The sequence below is a fragment of the Anarhichas minor genome, unplaced genomic scaffold (genome assembly GCF_050575085.1).
Source record: "Anarhichas minor isolate MPS153535 unplaced genomic scaffold, ASM5057508v1 ptg000054l, whole genome shotgun sequence".
Taxonomy (NCBI): domain Eukaryota; kingdom Metazoa; phylum Chordata; class Actinopteri; order Perciformes; family Anarhichadidae; genus Anarhichas; species Anarhichas minor.
In genome coordinates, this window is record NW_027466500.1 from 1,202,616 (window position 1) to 1,225,281 (window position 22,666).

A 22,666-nucleotide genomic window follows, 5' to 3' on the forward strand; every position below is an offset into this window, starting at 1 on the left:
TCAGCTCAGCGGGCAGCCCATGGTGCGGGCGCGATTACCAGCCACGATGATGTACTTGGTCACGGTATTGAGGTGGTACTTCCGGAAATCCACTAGCGCTGAGACACAGGAGTTGTAGGCCTGGCAGAGATCAGAGCTGGAGTTGGACAGGATGAAGTCTCGCAGAGATGGACAGACAGACAGAGCATCTATTTGCTGACGGTGGGCGGGAGGCATGTAATCCCTCATGCTTGTCAGGAAGGCACCTAGAAAGCCGAATCATTGAAGAGAACAGAAAACAGACTTTGAACGAAAGAAAATAACAACCTTCTCTTTTCTGTCAGAGCAATCAACTGACTGCACAAACAGAGTGATTCATTCATGAGAAGCATCGGACGGGGGTCAAAGGTTGAGGGAAATGCATCATTACCTGCCTCATCCTCATGCTGGATGCACAGCAAGGCATCAAAGCACTGAATGGCTGAACTCTGGGCTGCACTTGCGCCTGACAACGAAATTGGCTCATTGCTCACACCTTCATACAACAGCCCCCTTGGAAGCATGGGGTTGTCTCGCCATCTAAAACAGTTGAAATGCATACATACTATAAACCTCCTTTTTATAGATGCAATTATAAGCACACAGTACCATTTTATATGTACAGTGCACTAACAGAGAAAAGTACAATAGGAAGGTATAAGGAAGCAGAAGGGAATTGCATCCTCTCATCTGCACCAGATTAGATAATTAAAAACATTAATAACTTCAGTATGTAGGATAATTGTGACAGCCCTAAAACTCACCCTGAGAAAAAAATCCTCAATGTTCCATGAAATGCAGTTAGATCCACATGGTCTGGAAAGACCACAACTTCAGTTATTTTAATGACCTTGTAAATTGATTAAATTCAGATTGGGCTAGGTTTCATTTAAACTTACTGTGCATGAGTTTGAAAGTTTCCTTCATCTTCTTTAAAGACTGAGTCACTTTTACGAGACCTTTCTGTATGGCGATGAGGTCTGAGATTTTCATAGCATGCATCACCTCCAGAGCCCCCTGGGTTAGAGTTGAAAAAGATCCATCACTGTGTGGCAAGGGACAAAGACACACATAGCATGAGGATGGGACAGGAAAAAAGAAGGGGCCAGATGGACAGACAGCAGGAGGCTGAAGTTCAGAAAGAGTTAACATGAAAAAGAGGAATAGCAATAGCAGCCAGTACCGTTATGCCGGAACTGGCAGCCAGCTCAACCAACAATGACACCATGAAAAATCCCCTGCAACTCTCCCCACCAGGTAAGGAAAATATCACGTCCATGTTCCTATTTATGAGAATGATGTTTTAAAAATATTCATGCTGAACTTCACGAGTACCAGACTAAAGAAATCATGTAGAAATGCAATATTAGCAATATTAAAAACAATGTGGGAGTTAATGAGTTTTTATTTTCCTTTTACTTACCCGATTTCCATATTCCTGAAATGAAAAATTAACCTTAGTGGAGAAAGAAATAACTGGCAATTTGTCTGGGTGAGTGACTGAAAATTAGACATAAACACTTTTATTGTAATGCTACTATTATTCTAAAAGAGTGTTAGTGGACAATGGGCATGAAATCAAGTCGTTAATGAGGCAATGAAACAGCATTACTCACCCTGTGGGATCCCTTAATTTCCAGTTGGCTAAAACTGAATCCGCGTAAGTCAGGATGGGTGGAAGGCCGAGCCTACAAGATACCAGCCAATAGGGCAAGGCCAGGGCTTTGGGTAGAATCTTTCAAAACAAACATATAAGACATCAAGCAGTGACGCGTCTCTGAGATTTTCGGTATGAAGGCTGAGGATGTTGGTCAGTCCAACACTTTGATCTAGACTTAAATATCTCAACTATTAGATGGATTGCCAAGATATGTTGGTGCCCAGAGGATGGATCCTGCTGACTTTGATGATTCTCCTAACTTTTCCTCTCATGACACTTTTTGGTCAAAGCTTTACGTATCTCAGCAGATTGGTAGAAAATGATGTATCCCAGATGATGTATCCCATCTATCAGATGATTCACATGACTTCCCCACCAGCTGCACTTTGTGTTCACTGCTAACAAATGTTAGCATGCTAACAAGCTAAACTAACACGGTGAACACAGTAAACATTCTACCTTCTTCTCATCAGCTTGTAAGCACGGTGATGATAGCATTTAGCTCAAAGTATTGCATTGTTGCATTGCCAGAACACCACCGACTGAAATGCACCTCCTTTTTTTTTTTTTTACCATCCCTCATCCCATTGCACTGTAGTGTTTTACCTGAGCAGGTGCATGTTGTCCTTCCTGCCATACATATCCCATGCTGATGAACCCCAGCGCTAGGTGAGCCAGCCTGAGCTCCCGATGGTCACTCAAGAGATGGGGACTCAACACCGGCATCTGGATTGTGATCAGACTTTCGATTTTTAAATTTCCATTCTCAAGAACAGTAAACACCATCAAGGGTTCACAAATGACATTGTAAGTCCAGATTTACATGCATGCTATGGAGAAGGTGCTATCAGATCCAAGGTGCTATCAGATTATGCTATCAGATGTGTGAGATTGTTTGCCAGGTCTAACCACTCCCGATAATAGTCTGGAAGGTCAGTCTAGACAATAATAACAAAATAAAATGTTGATTTTTTTGATTGTTTTTTTGCATGGGGGATTTTCATGTGGAGTGTAATCAGTAACATCATCAGCTCATGTTTGCTATGGTGCCTGACCTGCATGTCAGGGAATGACTGGTGCTATCAATCAGAGACAGAAAGCAATTTAAAAGAGGGAGGCAGTAGAAAACTGAGGAAATTCACCAAGCAGAAAACAGGGGATGCCCAGATGGAAAATCACTGTAGAAAACAGACGAGAAGGCTGTGCTTAATGCCAATGTTTAATTCTTCATTTTATGTCAATGCTGATAAATAGGTTTAACAGCGTTTACAAATCTATCTATTCTAGTAGTTTGTCGATGGATTTTTTTAATTTTTTCTTATGTACTATTTCATTTTTCCGAAATGTCTCCATAGACATAAAAGAGTTTGTGTAACAATTTGGCATTTCAGACTCTCAAATGGTTATGAAACAGTCTCAAGTGAATACTAATATATGATATATATGACATAAGAAAACAAGACCATCAGCCAGAAGAGTGGCTATTTCTATTTAGATTTTCTTAATGCTTGTGATCGGTGACACAAGGTCCAATTCTGGAGAAACCAACCCTCTGCGGACAGACTCAGACGCAACAACTCCTCTGGCTGCCGGGAGCAGAGCTTTGCCTTCAGTGCATGCCGGTCCCCGCTGCGAGCCAACACCGACACCAGGCTGCTGGAGGCCCAGGCCTTTTTGCTGAGCCCGCTGGAGGGAAGGGAGTGACGCGAGATCCAGAATCAGGACTGAGCAGGGCAGACATTTTGCTCTGAAACGCTACCGCGTTTGTCCACAGGTGCCGCCAAAATTAATGCAAAATAAAAGTTTCTCATTGTTGCTTTAAGTGTCATAAACTGTGTGACAGTGCGCAGGCCCATTCATGTGAATGGCTCAATATAAACTTGCTGAGACGGGCTTTCACTGGATATAAAATCTTCCATAATCCTACTCAAAAACAAGTATTATTATCAGTTCCAGCCCAGAGGTGCTATGTGTTCTGCTGACCAAATTACTTACACAAAGGCAAAAGGTAAAATATAATAATCAGCAATGTTGTCTCAACAAAACTGTCTCTTTGTGTCCAGTATATACAGTATCATTATTGTCATGACATATTAAAACCAAGTTTCAGATCTGTTTTGACACATAAAATACTAAACAGACAGGAAATGTCTTTTGTATAAGAAAAGAAAAGATGACAATGAAACGTACCAGTGGCTCTTCAGGGAGAAATCCAAGCTTCTCAAATGCATCAAAGTCTGCCTGCAGTGTTTCTCTGCTGTTAGTCTCCATATGCTCTGCCCGGCACTCTACTGCAGTAGTTTGAGAGGGTAATCACTCTGTGTGTGTGTGACACACAGATATCAATTGTTAAACTGGCTCTGAGCCTGATTTCACTACATTTGTTACATCCCTTTTTGGTACGCTCCCAACAGCAAAGAACAAAAAGATGTATTGTATTTTAGTGTCAGGAGTTCACAGAGCAGAGCTTAATTTCCCCTTTTTTGTACAGTGTGCAATTTAAAGGATATCTTCATTTATATTTTTTGGAAGTTGATGGAAGAAACTGAAAACAACAGCTGCTGCCAAATAACATAAATATTAACATTATACTTGCACACTTTTTGCTAACCTTTTGCAGAAGTGATGACTATACATATGAGTTGGTTATTGAGACAAATACAGAACGATTTAATAATACATTCAACTGCTGATTGTTCCAAACTCAATATAGAGTGATGAATTATTGAAGAAACACTGCGTATGTTGGATCCAAACAGCTGAAAATCATTTGACTCTCAAATGTGTTATGTAATATCAGAAAAAGGTCTTTGTGGATAAAAGGTTTGAATTATTCTCCTTTCACCCCACCATACCTTCTAGACATGCAAAGGTCATTTCATTTGTATTTATTGCTCTGCAACGAAAAATAACTTGACACAGCAACTTTTGTTTAGAGTTAGATATTGACCAATTATTCAGACATTCGACATCATTGGGGTTCTTAAACTCCACAATAAGATGGAGAGTTATAGTTGAGGGTCCAGGCTGACACTACATTTTGCAAACTTAACCCAAATACCTCAGTCGAACTTGTCCTCGAGCTCATTAGCTGAAGCTTGAGTGCTTCCAAAAATGAAACCCTAATGTGTTCTGTTTTTGTTCTGGTTGTTGCTGTGGTGGATAAGAACTGACATGACAGAGTGTTACAAGGTAAATGCAGAAATTGTGATTCTTCCAAAACAGCCCAGATGTTAGGAGAACAAGTATCAGTTTACCATCATTGAACTTAGCACGAGGTACGCCTATCTTGATATAACCATAGCAGCATCGGAGAATTTCAACATGGCAGTAAATGCACTAAAGGAAAAAGCTCAAAGATCTCCAAATGCAATTATTTGATAGTGTCAATCCAGCCCATTATCTGTACGTCAGTAAAGGACTGGGTCCACTCAGCCTGTAATAATCTGCCTTGCTCCATCTTTTTCATTCATATCATTTATGGTTTAGTGTTTCCTGTTTTATTTTGTTACTCACTTCTCCTCTTGTTTCAAACCACATCACTTCCTTTGTCTGTTTTGCGACTGTTTGGGATGTTTGCCTCGCCCCGATTAGTTTCACCTGTTCCTCGTTAGCCCTGCACTCACCAGACCTGCTCACCTGTTCTCACTTCTCCAATCAGTCAGTCATTACATATAACAGTCCAGTTCCTTTTGTCTTTGTTGTCTTCTGTTATGCATAGAGTTTTGTTTACCTGCCTGAATCTTGGACTCTCAATGTGTTTATCAAATCATTTAACTGCATCAGTCAGCCTGCTTTTGAATCTACATTGTGGTCCTTCTCCTGCTCCTCCACTCCAAACTACAACACAGTCATTGTAGCTAACACCCGTTGTGACCAACATCCAACAGAGGCTCTACATGCAGAATTATGTTTTACATTGCACAGAAAAGCACCAATTGTGTTTTACTAATCATATTACTGTCATTGTTTACTTTTGTATTTTGGTGCTTTGGCATAAAGGTGTCATAATTGCATCATTTGCAAAAAAGATGACTTCCTTGCTAATATGTTATTCTTGACCAGGGTGTTTTTTATACCTTATTGCTTAAGGGTTTGTTTGTGTGTCTGATTTTATAAATAGTATTTTTTTTTTCTCAACACAACTTATAGAGATACCATGGGAAATATCGTATTCCTGATTTTTTTTCCAAAGTTTGACGACTACCCAAAAGGGAAGTGCTGTTAATATCTCTGAAATATCAGATTATATCTACAGATACACTGTACTTAAAATTATGTCATAATCCATTATGCATTATGCATGAGTTGAAATGTATTTTATCGTAAACCCCTAAATGCTCTATAATAAGGGTGTGTTCGTATCCTTTTCCCCCCCATTTGAAATAGCTATTTCAGTCCAGCAGGGGGGCAGTGATGGCGCCAGGGTCCTATATATGCAGCAGCTAAAAGGATTGAATGTACTTTGTACTTTGATTGATATTTGTACCAAATCTGGTAATGTTTAAATTTTAATTGAATATTTTATTCACTGCTTATGCTGGTTTTTTGGTGATGATTTGTGGGAGAAAGAGACAACCCGCCAATGGAGAGGACTGAGAACGCACCGTGGATGTGCAGAGGAGCTTCTCACATGTCAAGAGGGCTGCTTCACTCTACAGTCTTCATCACCGCGCACCGATGAGCGCTGCGATGGCACTTATACACATTAAAAGAGGAAAAAAACACCTCCTGGGTAGATGAACATTGGGTTTGTTAATTTTCTCAGTACTTTAAATAGAGTGCTTCAGGAATGAGTCCTTAAACCAATAATCCTTGGTTTAAACCCAGAAATGGAATAGCATTTTTGCACTTATGGTTCCCTTGATTCAAAGTCAGCGGGTTTTTTGAATGGGCTTTTGGTTAGATGCCTGAAATAAGGTCTGTGGTTAACACAAGTTTAAGAGATTTTAACGTTTTGTTCAACAATATAAATGACAAACCCCTTTGTGTGAATATTTTAAGCTTTTGACGTGACTTAAGAAGGCGGTTGCTGATAAGTGGCTAAATGAGGCTGCAAAACGTCATCACGCCAACTGGTGTGCTAAGGAAGTGCTTAGATTGCATACAAAAAGGATTGCTTGACATATTTTCCAATGGGCGGCTGCTTTGTCGTCTGTCAGCGGGAGGTGCTGGGTTTATTTCTCTTGGATTTGATCAGGTTGAGACCCATTTCTGAGCTGCTTCGTCAAACTGCTGCATCACAGAAACGCAGAGCAATCGCCTCCCCCCACCTTTTCTCAGTTTCTACCTCCAAATTATCAGCATGCTTTACTGCCCCGACCAGCAGTCTCTCACACCATTTAACCCTCCAAAGAGTGAAGAGAAAGAGGAGAGAGGAGCAGGGTGGGGGGGGGGGGGGGGGGGGGGATGAAAGCTGTGGTGATCGAATTAATTTCAAGACCACTTACGGATTCATCAGACACAGGGGGCACAAAGGGACAGTACATTTACTCTGTAAGGGGAGAAGTGGATAAATCGTTAAAATCGTTAAAAGGGACTTTTTAAGAATCAGGACAGCATCTGTGCAGTGTGATACTTCAAGGTTGGAAAGGGGGAGCAGCAGTGTTAAGGTTCATCTTGTAGATTTGTACGCTGTTTCAGACACAAATCCTTCATCCTTCCGTCCCACATTATTTTTTTTCTTCTCACTGTCTAACTGTCTGCTACTCCCCAACTTGTTTTCTTTGCTCTCCCACATCCACGGTGTCTAGAGGCAGAAGGATGATGTCCAACTGGCACATCTACTGATAAAAATATGGAGCAATGCTTTCATTCTGTGCTCTCTGAGGGTTAGTTGTGTTACAGTATGCATAAGAATGAGATTAACAGGTTTTGTTTACATTTTTAGAGGAAAAGCCCAATAATGCATACGATTGATGGTCTGAATCATCCTCCCCATCTACATGTAGAATTTATAGGCACCCAGCCTACTCCATCTTGTCATGCTATAGTTATTGGGGTGTGAATCTTTTGGCATCTCAAGATTCGATTCAAAATTGATTCAGTACATGGGGATAGTAATTTCAGGGTCCACTCCAGTGAAATTGTGGAGACTTTATATTTGAAAAGGTTAAACCAACTGATTGCAAACATGTAAACACACAAGGGCAAAACACATAAGGTAAGGTGTACTCATTTAACTTCCACAAACAGTTTTTACACAAATAAACTACAATATCATGAGGAATATATATTTAAACATTAGTGCTTCCCCACCGTATAGTAGTAACCTTCTTTGGTTTTGGTTTAGCACACATGAGGACAAGTGAGCTGCAGCATCCGATGAACTACGTCACTGCCACACAGTTTATACTCTCTAAGGTTATGCAAAGGCTGCTGTCGTTCCGTTTTGTTGCAGAACTGCTGCAACTCGTACGCATGTGGTCTCCAAATGGAAAGCATTGCGGCTGTGGTCTATTTTTGCTTCACCGATTTCCGTCTTGGTAAATCTGAGTCAGGGCTTTCGCAGTTTAAAAAAAACAAAAAACGATGGTATGATATACTTCGGTTCAATTTTCCAGATCATAAATCTTAAGTATTCCTTCTCGACTACGATGTTGGAGTGCAGGTCCTCTGAAATGAAACAGGCGATCAATCTATTTGTTTTTTCCTCTTCAGAATTGACTGGGCGTTTGGTAAAGTGGTGTACAGCTGCTGTGGGCCGATGAACTTCCTCCACTTCTTTCAACTCCGGATAATGGTGTATGATGTGAGCCCAGGTATTTGCAGTGATCCTGAAGCACTTGACTTTCACTTTGCAAACCTTGCATATTGAATGAGTCACATCAAGCTCCATCCTTCCTGGGATATTGTAGAATATCCAAAGTGTGCCCAAACATTTCCCTTCAGTGAAGATGGGACGGGCTGAATCTTGCTGCTCAATTGACCATTTTAGACACGAGAGCTAACATTAGTGTCGACTGACTAGCGAGCAGCCATACGGCTTGCCGCAACCAACTCCGGTTTCTGTACTGTGCAATATGGAAGCCTGTGTGGGTCATCAATGCCAGAAGGAAAATAAAAACCTTTTTAAACATAATTTATTGGAGGTTTTTTTATCGATTCAGAATTGGGATTTTAAGATTAATATTTTTTTTCCCTCTATCCGTACTATTCATGCAGTTTGTTTTGTTGCTAATGAAGAGCACTTTTGCCTTAATTTATATTCATCAAAGGGGTCAAGATCTAAACCTCTCTTCGACAAGATAATCCAAATATTTCTTTCTATTTGAAATGATGTCAAATTTACGATTAATCGTTAAAATGTATATCAACATGAACCACTGTTGAATTAACAAAAAGGTTTGGCTTTGTAAGCTCATGTGGTGCAAATTGCCTTCTTTGTAATTCATTCTAAATAATTTCCCATGCTCACTCATCCTGGCTTCAGGCAAGCTGAGCAATGAAACCAAGGTTAAGGTCTAAATGTTCTCTATGAAATGTGTCAAATGAGGCACCATTCCAAGTGTCAAACATAAGCCCGCTTAAGTCTGACAGCCATATCCTCGGGGGAACTTTTTCAAATGTTGCTTAATTCCAGTTTTTATTTACCCACAGTTGGACTAATAACAAAGTCCATTTCACACCAACTCACTGTGTAGGACACACTGCTCCTCTTGGCTTTAACCATGTTATGTGAAAGTGGGTAGTGTCGTACCATACTTATCGCTCTGGGGCTCATTAACAAGAACATGGCAGATTCTTTTTGGACGTACACGAGTACACAAGTTTTTTTTTTGGTTACTCATCAAACTCCAAAGCTGCTGTATTAATTCCCTAAGTTTTCAAGATCTTTGTATTTTGAGAAAGCCTAATCTTAAACAACCTGAGATTTAGAGCTCAGCCTTTCCAGCAGAGGAACATTTAATTGGGGCTAAACTGGGTCAAATCAGGATTTTGTTCACACATTGTAGTTAAGATGTAAAAAAAAAAAATTAAAAACACTTTATAATGAAGTGCAATAAACTCTGTCAATTTTTACTTCCATCTTTATTTGTTTGTGAAAGGCTTGGTTCATGGCACATACATGTTGTTTCCAGGGTGCCAATATTGTAATCGATTGACAGCCCTAGTTATTATGCATGTAGCATCTTTCTATCTCAGTTGTGAAAAGTGTGAGTCTGTTGAACAATTAAAGAAGTATTAAAAATGATGCCAATATATCAGTCTCACTGTAGCTAGCATATCTCCTGAGGATGTCACACGAGAAGCACATACCATCCTGCTCCTGGTCATGCCTCTAACACACAGGACGTGTCAACAGAGAAAGAAAACAAAGACTAAACGTTTTGGATAGAGAACACAACCATTTGTAGTTCTTGTCATCTGTCTTTGTAATTTCTAAGCTAGAGGATGGGTTGGGGCGTATGCTATCCATTCTGCACTAGAGCAGGATGCCCTTCTGTGTTAGCACAGAGCTGATGCTGTTATAGACAGACACTGCTTCCCCTTTCTGTCCCCCTTGAACTGTGTCCATATTTCAACTGAACTGTCACAGAGCCCACAGCTGAGGGCATTGCTCCGAGCGACCAGTCAGTCACAGCATCGCGTTTGGCACCACTGCTGCTTCTGTAACAAAGACGTGTGGAGTCACCACGGAGTGATCGTTGGAACTGCTTGGTGTGGTCAAACAGTTGAGTACATGTGGTGCAGTTTCAATATTTGGAGAGGAAGAGTGCACAGTTATGATACCGATCAAAAATGAATAATGAGATTTGCTCCAAGTGAATAATTGATGGTTCTAGACAAACAGAGCGCCCCAGATAAGCTCCAGGGAGGTCGAGGTTCACAGTTCTCTTGGTTACTGTCTCTCCTGTTGGGCCTCATTTATCAATATGTTCAAAAGCGTATGTATAAGTTTGTTTGTGTGTTTTGGTGCATGCTGTTACGTCTTTCACTTGTTGTACACTATACTCTGTGTTCTAATATCTAAAATAATAAATAGATATAATATAAGTTTTATTCTCGAGGAATAATTGTTAAAACATAAAATATAAGACTCAAGCCATAGGAAAGACTAGGACAGCGTGATATGCAGAATACTGGAGCTTATTGGTGGACATCTGTAACTTTCAAAATAGAATTTTTAAATTGCATTTTTAAAGCGGCATACATTTAGAAAAGTGAACAAACCGGCGTGAAAGTTGAAATGCAACGAAAGAACAAAAAGATGCAGCATATAATTGTAAATTAATATTACATAATTTAAATGAAAGCAAACCTAATTTTAAAAAGGAGATTTACAAGACGATAAAGATACAGTACATTTTATTATTCCAGAGCCAAGGGGCCTTGGTTGAAAAAGTCTGGTCTCTGGTTTTTGGCCTAAACCTCAGAACCCACAAGGACCAACTTTGGATCTCGGGCTCATTTGTGGTCATGAGGTCAGTGATATGATCTGGAAGTAGTCCCACGCACACCCTAAAATGACCATTCAAATCTTAGAGTCTTCAATAAAGACAAATGAGTAACCGCTGCAGAGAGGCTGGGTTTAGGAATGAACGCTCCTATTACACTCTCCTGTATCTTGAGGACCACACTGCTCCATTTAGACCGAGCAGTCTGGAACTACCGCACATTTTAAAATACATAATCAGCATTACATTGCACGGGGTGGGGGGGGGCAGTGAGGCAAGTGCTGGTGAAAAGGTTAAGTGTGTTTGTTTATACACTCCTCTTGGTCGTGCCATTAGCAGTGTCTGTGCATTTATTTTTCTAGAATGCTTATGTTGCATAAAGCCACTGGATGTTGACCTTTGTGTTGTCAGAGTGGAACATTTCTCTTAGTACCACTTGACTATGACACCGTGTATAAGTGGGATGATTTCGACTGGGTCAGTGCTATACCTCGCTGCATGCAGTGTGTAAAAGGAAGGTTAGCTTTCAACCAGAATGTCCTCATTCTTGTCTTGATTGTCACTACTACGTTTCTGAAATGAATGAATGAGAAACAAAAAAGTACAACGTGGTTGCAAAGGATGTATAAAGAGAACGGGTGGCTCAGGTGACTCAAGTAAAATCATAAAACCGATTTAGTGCAGCTGACCTGTCGTAACGACAATCGGTGTTCTCACAAGTTGTGGCCCCGCCCGCTCAGCTCGGCAGCTTCTCGACGGGTGCCGAGCGAGTGCCGCTCGCTTGCTACTGTCCTGACACCTGTCTGACACTTGCCACAGACTTGCCACTGCGGTGCCAGTCCCACAAGAAGGATCTCGGTCCTTGCTGTACTTCGGAGCAGGTGGCATGATATTACACATTGCACCTTTTTAATCTCCCTAACATTAGCATTTGTATCCATTTACATGACTCATATTCAGACTAAATCTAAGTAAATTCAGTTGAGATTTTATAAACCGATACGCCAGCAGGAAAAACTAGCACGCCTAAGTCATAGAGAAATATAACACCTTGCCATATGTTGTGGACTTGTGTTTTGTAATTATACTGTTATATTGTGATAAAGATGGCTTGTTGCTGTTGGAATAAAGAATGCACCCAGCCACCATATTGTTTGGTAAACTGCTAATGACCAGGGGTCCAAAATCTCTGCATGCAGAAAACTGAAAGGTTCAAAACAATGTGTAATTAATGTTTAAAGGAAAACAATAAATGCATTCCATTTCTTTAAAAGTTGTTTGAGTACAAGTCCTGAACTTTAAATATCATAAATGTATCTGGACAGTTTGAGATTCTGTTACAGCTGATTAATGCAGATGTAATAGTCGCCCTTGAGTAAACTCCCTGTTGTGCTAACAGCATTGATTAATGCGTCTAGAAGTCACAGTGTAGCATTTATTATAATCCACCATATGAAAAATAAGTTTCTTTATCTGCAGTAGTCTATCTAATGGCTGCTGGCTGTGATCAAGTAAATATCACAGTTTTAGAGATTTTTGGCTGACTTTCAAAAATGTACATAGCTGCTGCAGCATAAACAGATAAGCAAAGCAGAAGCTTCCCTATGAAGAGATATCAGAGGGAAACATGCAAGGTCATCTTTAGTTTCATCTAAATTTGATATTCAGAGCATTAATACAGCAGCAAACAATTATTTTCTGTGTAAGGATTTAGTGGAGTAATGTCTACCTGAGCAGAGAATGAAGTCGCTGTCCCTCTTTGTGTGTTGTAATCCCAGTTTTTCCGTTCTTTGTTGACATAGCCGCCCGTGCATTGAGCGCACGCTCTTGCATGTGAGCTCTTGCATGTGAGCTCAGCTGGCGCCATGTTAAGGAGCTTATACGAAACCTTTTAACAATAGGCTGTACATCCAGATTGTTTTGATGTTATTTGCTTAACTTTGGAGGTATGAATCATCAGTCATCTGGTCTGGGGGGTTCTAGCTAAAGATAACATCTGAGAGCAATACCTCTACACATTTAGTGACACCATCACAAATGACAATCCCCAAGCTTGTGAACAGGTTTTGCTTTACTATTAAATTGTCCTGTTTGTATATCTCCAGGTATAAGAGGGAAAAGAATAATTGAGATTAGAGACGGAGGACGAATTGCTTATTATTGCTTAAACCCATAATTGCTGCAGACAACGCATGATCTGTGTCAAACTTACTGACCTGTGATCATTTAATGGGCGAGCTGATCCAGTTTGTATTTTCGAGGAAACAGCCCAGAGCTGTTGGATGATGAAAGCCTGTTGTCTGGGATCAGCACTGGTCCCTGGAAGCCTGTTCTGACAACTTTGACATGAAGCCTCCCAGAGACGCACTGGACCAGATACTGTAGTCTTTTCAACATCAGGCTTGCAAGGTTGCCAAGCAAGTAACATTTATCAACACTAACAACTTGTGACACCAACAAAGACGGAAAAATCCGCGCACGTGTGATAAAAAAAAATCTGTGCACATGTTTCCAGCTTACATTCTTACAAAAAAATTATGATTAGCAGTCAAATTAAATGCATGAATTCTAAATAATACATGTAAATCCATTGTAATCGGGTGAGTGGTGATTATCATCTAGATTGCCTCATGATTCGATTATGATTCACCTGTCAACGATGCGAATGCACGATTTTCAACGCATTTCAATGTATCACATCCTTAATTTTCTATTCTAATGCACATGACTACTTTTTCACCAATAAATACAAGCAGTCAGATGAATATGAACTACCTTTTTATTTAGAAAGTGCTTTCAATCCGACTACAACAGTCTGTAATATAGAAAAGCACCATTTCAAAACCATTCCCTGTGTGACCCACCTCAGTACGTAAACATTACAAAAAGGAAGCACAAATCCCTCTGCAGTGCAAGTGTGTCGTAATCTCCAAAATAAGATTTTCACATAGCAGCTGCAAGACAACGCACTGAACGCCTATGGCATTTTACACTGCATGAATTAGCCTAGCGGCTAGTAGCTTTGCCTTAGTCATAGCTCTCTTACTCGTACTTGGTTTAAGTCCCTGCATCTCCCGAGGCTAATAACACCATGGTTGAGGGGCAACCTCTAGCTCACAAAGGAAATGGTGTGCCCCCTGTAGGCTGAATTGTTGGCAATTCAGGGGGGGGTTTGATTTCGGCCATTTTCTGCATGTCATCTCCTCTCTCTCTCTCTCTCCATCCTTTCCTGTCATTCTGCAGCCACTTGAACAAAGGCAACCACAGTTGAATTTCAGCCCGCATGCACGTTTTAACAACAGAGCAGCTACTATTGGTAACTAGAGCAAGTTATTGGACTGCCGAGTGCTGTCTTTCATCTCCGCGCACACAGACTGTGTGTGAGCTCTGCTCTAAGTGAACCACAGAGATCAGAGGACAGAGAGAGGATAGAAAGGAGTGTGACAGACAGTAAATGACAGCAAACTGCAGTAGAGGCTCACACCGAGCTAAAATGAAACCAAATTCCTGATTATGTTCTGTCACTGCATAGATGCAGAGTTGTTCACGTCCGCATCGCGATGCATCTTAGAATTGAGCAATTTTCCCACATCTCTTTAGTATCATCTGTGAGTCAATGACCTCAAATTCATGCATGGAAGACTTGCATGCTGATTCTGCGCCTCATGGAGTCCAAAGCACTTGCATGAATATATTCATCTGTTGTGCTGTAAATAATCAGGCTGTAAATAATCATTTGGCTCATACAAGTGGTGGAAGCATATTGTCTGACGGATAGATTGCTGTCTTGAGATTCCTCAGCTGTCTTCCTGTTTATAATTCCCAGACAAATGAGACGTACACAAGTATGTTGACAGATTGTCAGTCATTCATAATGCGATAGCTTTTGTGCATGTGTACGCATTTGTCTGGATGTGTTTGTTTGAATAATTTCACCGAGGAATATTCCCTCAAAAACAAATGTGTAGCGTTTAAAAAATGTCAAAAAGTGGCCGCTTGCATCCAGAAAAATCACCTCGAACAAGTCGTGAGTCCATTTTAACATGGTAATCAATTATGTATTTTTCATGGGTTGTTTTTCTCACCCGGCACGCAATAAACACTTAATGCAAATGCTTAATTAATGCAAATGCAAAAAGCATTGTGCACAGCACTGTACTGCAAATGTACATTCAAGATTGTGTGAGTCAACAGTCCTGCTACAGTAGTGCTTTCTCATTTCCTTGAACGTATTGACTTTTGTCATTACCTCACATGAGTGATGCTAAATGGAAGCAAATGGTGCAGTGAAATGTATAAGAATGATGGCCCCCCCTCAGCCCATGAATAACTCAAGAGACCTTCGCAGTCAGTGAATCTATCTAAATTCTTCCTCCATATACTCTGGGATATATGGGTGATATGTAAATGATAGTGTGCTCCCACAAATGTGTTCACGCATGTTTCAGTCCAGCTCTTCCAAATTGATTTCAGCATGTTCAGACCCCATCTCCTGTTCCAGCCCTCCTCCCTCACCGATTATCTGCCACCATGTTGGCTGCATGCTCTCTAAAACTGTGGGCTGCAGATGGCCGTCATGTGTAACACTGCCAGGACAGGAGCAACTGTTCCCTGGGCAAAACAGTTGTCACGATTTGCCACATGACACTTTCATTCTAACGAGTTGCATCCACTGGAATCGTCATGTCCTCCGAAGGCGTGCACACACAACAGGCCTTTCCGTACTTCTGCAAACGGAGCATTTCACTCTAAGTGGACAGCAGCAGGCAGTCGTGTAAGGAATGTATGTGAAGGAAAGAAAAAAAGACCAGCAGGTGTATTTTAAATGAAGACTTTAAAGTTGTGCATGGAGAGCAAAGCTTTACCTACAGTCGAACATCCTGTAAAAACACATTGACCACATGGGACATTCGCTTGTCATGGACAGTGTATCTCTCTGCTGCTCGCTCTCTCTCTCTCACTCAATCACCATTATGGAGCTGGAACTGTAATGTAATTGCCAACCATACGGGCAGATGGTCCCTTTACTGCATGTTTATCATGTCACACTGCACATTGAGCTATCTTTCAATTTGTGAAGCCTCCCGAGGCTTAAAGTGATCATGATTAGCAGATTCTCGTCATAGCCTCGATACAGTATGTGTTTTTTTAATGCTTAAAGTGATAAAGGGGAGAATGGCAGAGCTATGTGGTGCTATTCTGAATATCGCAATGTCATCTGGCCCTTCACTTTAATCCAGGACTCAATCATCTGCAGTCTGTGATGTGTGAATATAGATGTAATTCGGTCTCATTAACACGGGACAGAAATTGCTTATGACATTGAGTTTGGAAGAAAAATGATATTAACATTGTCATTTGACTGACCTTCACAGGAAGGATGTTAAAATGCCGTGCGATCGTTCAGTGATCTACATTAAGCTTTTACATTCAATATAAGATGTAGTATATATTTTGGATTTAGGTGTAGCAAAGAAGTCACAGAGCTCATTGCAATCCACTTAATTTCACCACTATTCACCAGTATCATTAATAATTGTAATTGTTAAATCATCACTGACTAAAGAATTATGACAGACAGATTCTGTACTCTAACCTCGGTGATCGCCATAATAACACGAGGATAATGTGCAGTATAATATGACGGATTCACTGGCGTGGTGGTTTATTTGGAGGTTTATCAGTCAAATCAGTTTCCAGTAGATTACTTCCTCTCAGCGGGAGCGAGGTCTTATTAAGGCTGACAAACTGATTAGGAGCTCTCCTGCCTCCCTCATACCTTCAGTGTAATTACTTCTGCCACTGAGGTTATGTTTGCCGTCCCGTTTGTTTGTCATGTTGCTGGTTAGCAGAGTAGCTCTAGATATTTGAAACAGATTACAATGGAATACGACACGGACACTTTTGTTTCTGCTCTTATATTGCACTTTCTGCACACTTTCTATTTTACAACAAATGTAGAGGCTGTGCAGCCCCCCCCCCCCCCCCCCCCCCCCCTCGCTTACAACTTTCTAGTATTGAGATGGTTTTGGAAGAGCTGTGGCTTGGCACTGACTCCTGAACTTAAAATAAGAATATCACCAATCAGCAAAGCAACAATATTGTACATCAATCATTCAATGTATTTCACATTTTAAAAGTTCCCAGTTTGTTTGGGTTAATATTCGGCAGCTTTTCATGTATGGCACAAGCAATTACTATTATTGTTGTTTTTTCAGGAGTCGGTTGATGTTTACAATGCAAATGAAAGATTCTGCAAGAAGACAACAACAGGCAAAGGAAAAGAACAGATGGCTCAGATCTCAAGGTTGTTCTGCATGAAAAATTAATTACATTGCAAAGCAACTCTTTTTCTAAAAACAACTATTGGGAAAAGTGGAGCATCACTGTACTCTGTACTACTGCAATACTGTAAAAAAAATACTGACGTCATCTGGCACAACATTTTTAAGAGTCCTCTTCAGCAAAGCAACGCACTGGTAACAAACCAGAGAGCTGGGGTTGAGGTGTTTGTGTGTGTGTGTGTAGAATTAGAGTCTCCCTTCCTAAGCTGCAGGCGTGACTGTCAGAGGTGAGGAGTGTAACGTGCAATCCGTCTAATTCAAACACACATATACGTATGTGCCCTGTGATTTGAGCTGGCGTGACAGCCAATCCCGTCAGCCACTCGCGGCGTCACGCGTCTTATCTGCGTTAACAACAGCTGCACAACCTCACGGCAAGGATGAGGAGGTGTACCGTGTATAATGTGCTGTGTTAAAGCAATTACTGTAGCACTAGGTAATGAGAAAATAGAATAGAAAATACTGCACACAATTGCAACGGTCGATTGTGAGCTGTGGGCATAGAGTGCTGCGGGAATGAGTCCTACAACCCAGAAATAAGTTTGCATTTTTGGCACTTCCGGATCCCTCGTCTTGAAGTCAGTCACGCTGCAAATATCATGAAAGTGGAGTTCATTTGTGAAGATTATATTGGTGAAGAAAACGTGCAAGTATTATAAACTTGTGTTTGCCACAGAGATTATGTATTCCATGGCTTTTTGTTTCAGTGAACCATTGAGATGATAACTTCCAGGTTGGCCTACATATATATTTCCTCCCTGCAGCCCTCCATTGTCTGTGACTACAGTGTTGTTGTATACAAATAACCTAACTATTATTAGGGATGCAAAATTGTGCAGTTACAAATGACGTGGACTGTACAGATAACAGATGACTGTCCAAAATGTGAAATTACACAGCATTTTCTACAAAGGTTTTTACAAGTGTAATGACTTACTGATTTGAATCAATGAGATGTCACGTATAAATGTTAAAATATGGCATTTATATCTACAAAAAATTACAGTCGAAGTGATTTATAAGTATCCAAGAGCTGCTGCTCAAAGTTTTCTCACAGAAGAAAAACAAGAACATTAGCAGTAAAATGTAAGCAGAGGTCAAGAGAAAGAAGCTCTGTTTACAGAGTTCTTACCAAACTAAAGAAGCAAAACAAATGATTTCACTTCTCAGATCATTGCACTGGCTATCTGGGAGTCAAATAATTGATTTTAAAATTGTTTTGCTTGTTTATAAAAGCGTTTTAATGGTTTGGAACCAAATTACATTTTGGATAAATGCTCCAGGCCTCTAATCACCTGGGAATTGTTTAATTACTGCCAGAGGATTAAAGCAAAAGTAAAAGGCAACACTCAAGTTTATGTCTGAAATTTTAGAATGACATCATCTTGGTATTATGTGTACAATAGCTGTGGTGTCGAATTAAAACTGAAATGGCAAATACCGAGGTTTAAATGTGCAAATGTAACAGGAGACTCCTTTACCACACACCTGTCTTTAGACGTAAGAGCGTGAGGAACCTAGTGTCCTGATTGTTTATGTATCTTGTATCACAAGAGAACTAAACCAAATGATCCGATGAATCTCCTTCTTTCACAGCTGTGATACAATGTATTTGCTTGTGTCGGCAACAAATCCCTTTGCAGTTGAAAATGACACTAATCAAGAACAGAAAATCTTTTCATATGGTTCAGAGAAGTTATACATTCACGTCTGCAGTGCAAGGTCTGTTTTTTTTTTACACCATTTAATCACCCTTTGCTCCTTGTTGCGATGATCAAGTGTTTGACAAGCTTACTGTTACAATTTGTACTTCGGTTTCCAAAGAAAAATGACTTTATAATGGACAATATTTCATGTCCTTCTTCTGACTGCCATCAACTCTGCCTGTAATACGTTCATGTAGTTTGTCACTTAGTCAATTTGAGTTTCCACTGAATATTTGTATTTCATGTGTATGCTTGACATCCAAAACGTTGTCCAGGGAATCAAGTAAGAATTACTATGAATTGTATGAAATTCATGTTCTACTCTGTCAAACACTAGCCAGAGTCGTCTTAGGGGATTCTCGCTCAAAGACGACAGCATAATTACCAAGCTCCTGGGATACAGCAGGTCTTCATAGCAGTGTTTGACAGCCACGTATTTAAAACCATTCAAATTGTACTTGTTTTGCGATAACTTGTTAAATCCTGTCGTCTTTCTGTACGATTTTTCAAGGACAATCAAACAATGGCAGCATTTTGAAGGTGCGCAAACTTAAAGAGTAACTAAACCCCAGAGTTTTGGCTGAAGGACCCCTACCCTGAAAAACAAAAAAAGTAAAAATGTCCTCTCGAACTTGAAAAAGTATCAATATGCTGTGGCTGTGAGGGGACGCTAAGACACGCCTAGTCACGTCTATTGTCGGCTTATCTTCCGTGCCCAATGTAGCATTACAATCACAGCACAGCACAAGCCTTTTGTCTCTTTTCTGTGGACTTGAAATTAAGCCATCAGCACATAACAAAATTTGATGAATCAGTGTTATTAACTGATTATCTGGCGATAGCAAGATGCCAGGTTTCATGTCTTCCAGCTCATGGGAAAAGTGATGACTATCGGTTTTTTTTCACTTTTCTAGTTTGAACACACTACATACAAAGAAGCTGCATAGAATCAGTATGTTCTAAGGATTTTAACACAGCTGAGGTGAACCTGGGCTCTCTCTCACAGCTCCTGCATGGCCTTGAAGGTTTTCTTGAAGGTGCTCTTATATCTTCCAGCATTCAACATCTTTCACTTATCTATGTACATCTATGTATGTGTCTACGTCATTGATTTTAGATTTTTTTTTTAAATAACATTGTTGTACATAGTATATTTTTGGTCATTTTTAGCTTTGTTTCAACCCACGTGTGTTTTTTTTGTCTGAACATTGCGCAACCTAGCTCCTGACACCATAGTAGAGTTTGTTGTGCGAAAAAATTTCCCCTTGCAGGATAAATAAAGTATCTATCTATCTATCTATCTATCTACTGCTTTAGAGATGTACTTGCTGTTTAGTGTCATCCTTCATCGCTCCACACTAAATCATACGGATGTACAGTCATTTCAACAGGAGAAAAATCAATCTACTTTTAAATTTAGAGAGCTGCTGGTTGATTCAGCAGTTAAGCAGTTGACATTTATTTGCTTGCACATTTCCTCACCTTAGACAATTGCATTCCTCCTAAAGCTTCCTGTTCCTCACCCTGTCAAAGAAATAAATCTCCCTGTCAGACAAAAGCAAACCGACAGTATGACATTGCATGACAACAAAACAGGAAGATGAAAGCATTTAACATCTCCAGTGTATGGGTGCACACGAACACATTTGAAAGATATCTCAAAGATATGAGTATCTAACTGTGATTCCCTTTGCTTTCTCTGCGTATAGAGGAACTCCCGCGTGGCGGGAAGATGATGCGAGACCCGCATTTGACAAATTGTCGGGATTGTGCCTTCATGCTGTCCACACCTCACTGAGATCTGAGCTCAATGCGAGCCGGGCCCCTTTGGCAGGTGGACTGGCTGATCGGATCCCAATGCACGCACAATCCGAGCGTACAGACATGACTATTTATGTGTGATGAGTGTAACACACCTACTACCTTTAAGGATAAGGATGTTTATTGTCATCGTAAAAACATACAACGAAATTAAGCTGGCGACTCATCAGTCAGTACAGCAGCATACAAGGTAAAAAATGTATAAAAAACATTAAGACAAGACATTTCTGATTCAAAACAAGACGTTAAATAAATATATACAAGATAAAACACAGGCATCAATGGCTTTAAAGTGAAAAATGATGATGGAGGAAACCGCTCTGGGGAAAAAGCTGTTCCTCCGCCTGTTAGTCCGGGTTTCTTTATCCTTAAACCTGCCATTCACCCAACAAATGCTTGATTTGGTGCTTAGAGCTAATCCCTAGTTTCTACAGGGATAAATACAAAAATAACAGAAAGTAATGATGAAATAATCAAACTAATGAAAAAGCTCCTACCAAAAAGGTAAAATAAGTACATGCATATCGCTATAGATGACTCGAGATTTTTTTCAGATGAGATGCGGCTACACTTCAGCAATTTGCTTTCATCCATGAGATATCCAATAGCGTTTTTCATTTACAAGACCGAATCTTCACTGTAGTTGAATTTTATTTGATGAAAAATGAGAGTTGTGGATGCTTCATTTTAGCAGGTGCTGCCAACATCTTCTCGATCGAGGCCCTCCACATGACACACGGTCATGCTATTCTCTGCTGCCTCTGTTTTTATTCCAGCATAATTGTAAAATCAGGCAAAGTATTGTGAAACCAAGTACTCCAATATCCAGCTGCCTCCTCTTCAAATTTCATCAGAAAACCAACACAGGAGTGTCATCGAGATGACTGGACACATTTGACTTTCTCGTCTTTCCTGTGTTCATCAACAACAAGATTTAAGATCAGAATTTTGCCACAGATGTCTTGTCAATCAAAAGTGTAATACACTCCCACATTATTTAACTAATCTGGTCCTCTGGTTTAATGGACTAACTTGGATATTGCAAAATTTTGACTTTGACACTCCTCAGTCGTCACATTCAAATATTAAATCTATTTATAATTAAACTGTTTTCCCAGTTACGTTGTGATGGAAAACGTAATTAATGCCTGGATTATGTTCAGAGGCAATGGCATTCATGTCGAGTTTAGAAGTGATATCGAAATTGGAGTAACCGACCTCTGCTCACCCTCCAGGCCTCTGCAAAGGAAATACTTTGAGATCCAAAAAAAACAAGTCAAGCCAACAATACCAGTTCTAAGTTCTAATAAAATAAAATGGAAACTGGTTCTTTGGACCAAACCACAAATGAAAAGCAGAAAATGCTTTTTCTTCGTACAATTTGCTGTGATGGCAAACTTTGGCTCGAATTTTCATTTGGTTTGGACACAGAAAATGCAAAATAAAACTCTCTCTCCTCCTGTTCTTGATAAAAAATGTTTTCATTATGTTTACAAAATGTGTCTTCATTTTATTATACCAGTGTAAAGAAGTTTGAGGGCAATTATTCCTTTAAAATGCAATTTACTGCAGGTTTTGAATGACCACAAAGTACTTCGTAGGAACTAGTTATAACAAAGTATAGTATTTTCAAGGATTTACAGCAAATACTGTATTATATTAATGGACACACTGATTGCAGATGACATTTACACATCTTTCTGCCTCAAATTTTATCAT

The 22,666-nt window shown here is 40.1% G+C and overlaps 1 protein-coding gene across 1 annotated transcript; it reads right to left on the bottom strand.

Moving 5' to 3' along the window:
- LOC142931833 (indoleamine 2,3-dioxygenase 2-like) lies at nt 1–3,949 on the bottom strand. Its single transcript, XM_076075951.1, has 10 exons — nt 3,869–3,949; nt 2,554–2,616; nt 2,285–2,443; nt 1,635–1,753; nt 1,442–1,456; nt 1,202–1,301; nt 918–1,035; nt 783–834; nt 410–558; nt 1–245 (listed from the first exon to the last, which is right to left on the bottom strand). Exons 1-10 carry the CDS (start codon nt 3,947–3,949, stop codon nt 1–3), a joined length of 1,101 nt encoding a protein of 366 aa, XP_075932066.1.
- Nucleotides 3,950–22,666: the final 18,717 nt, after the last annotated feature.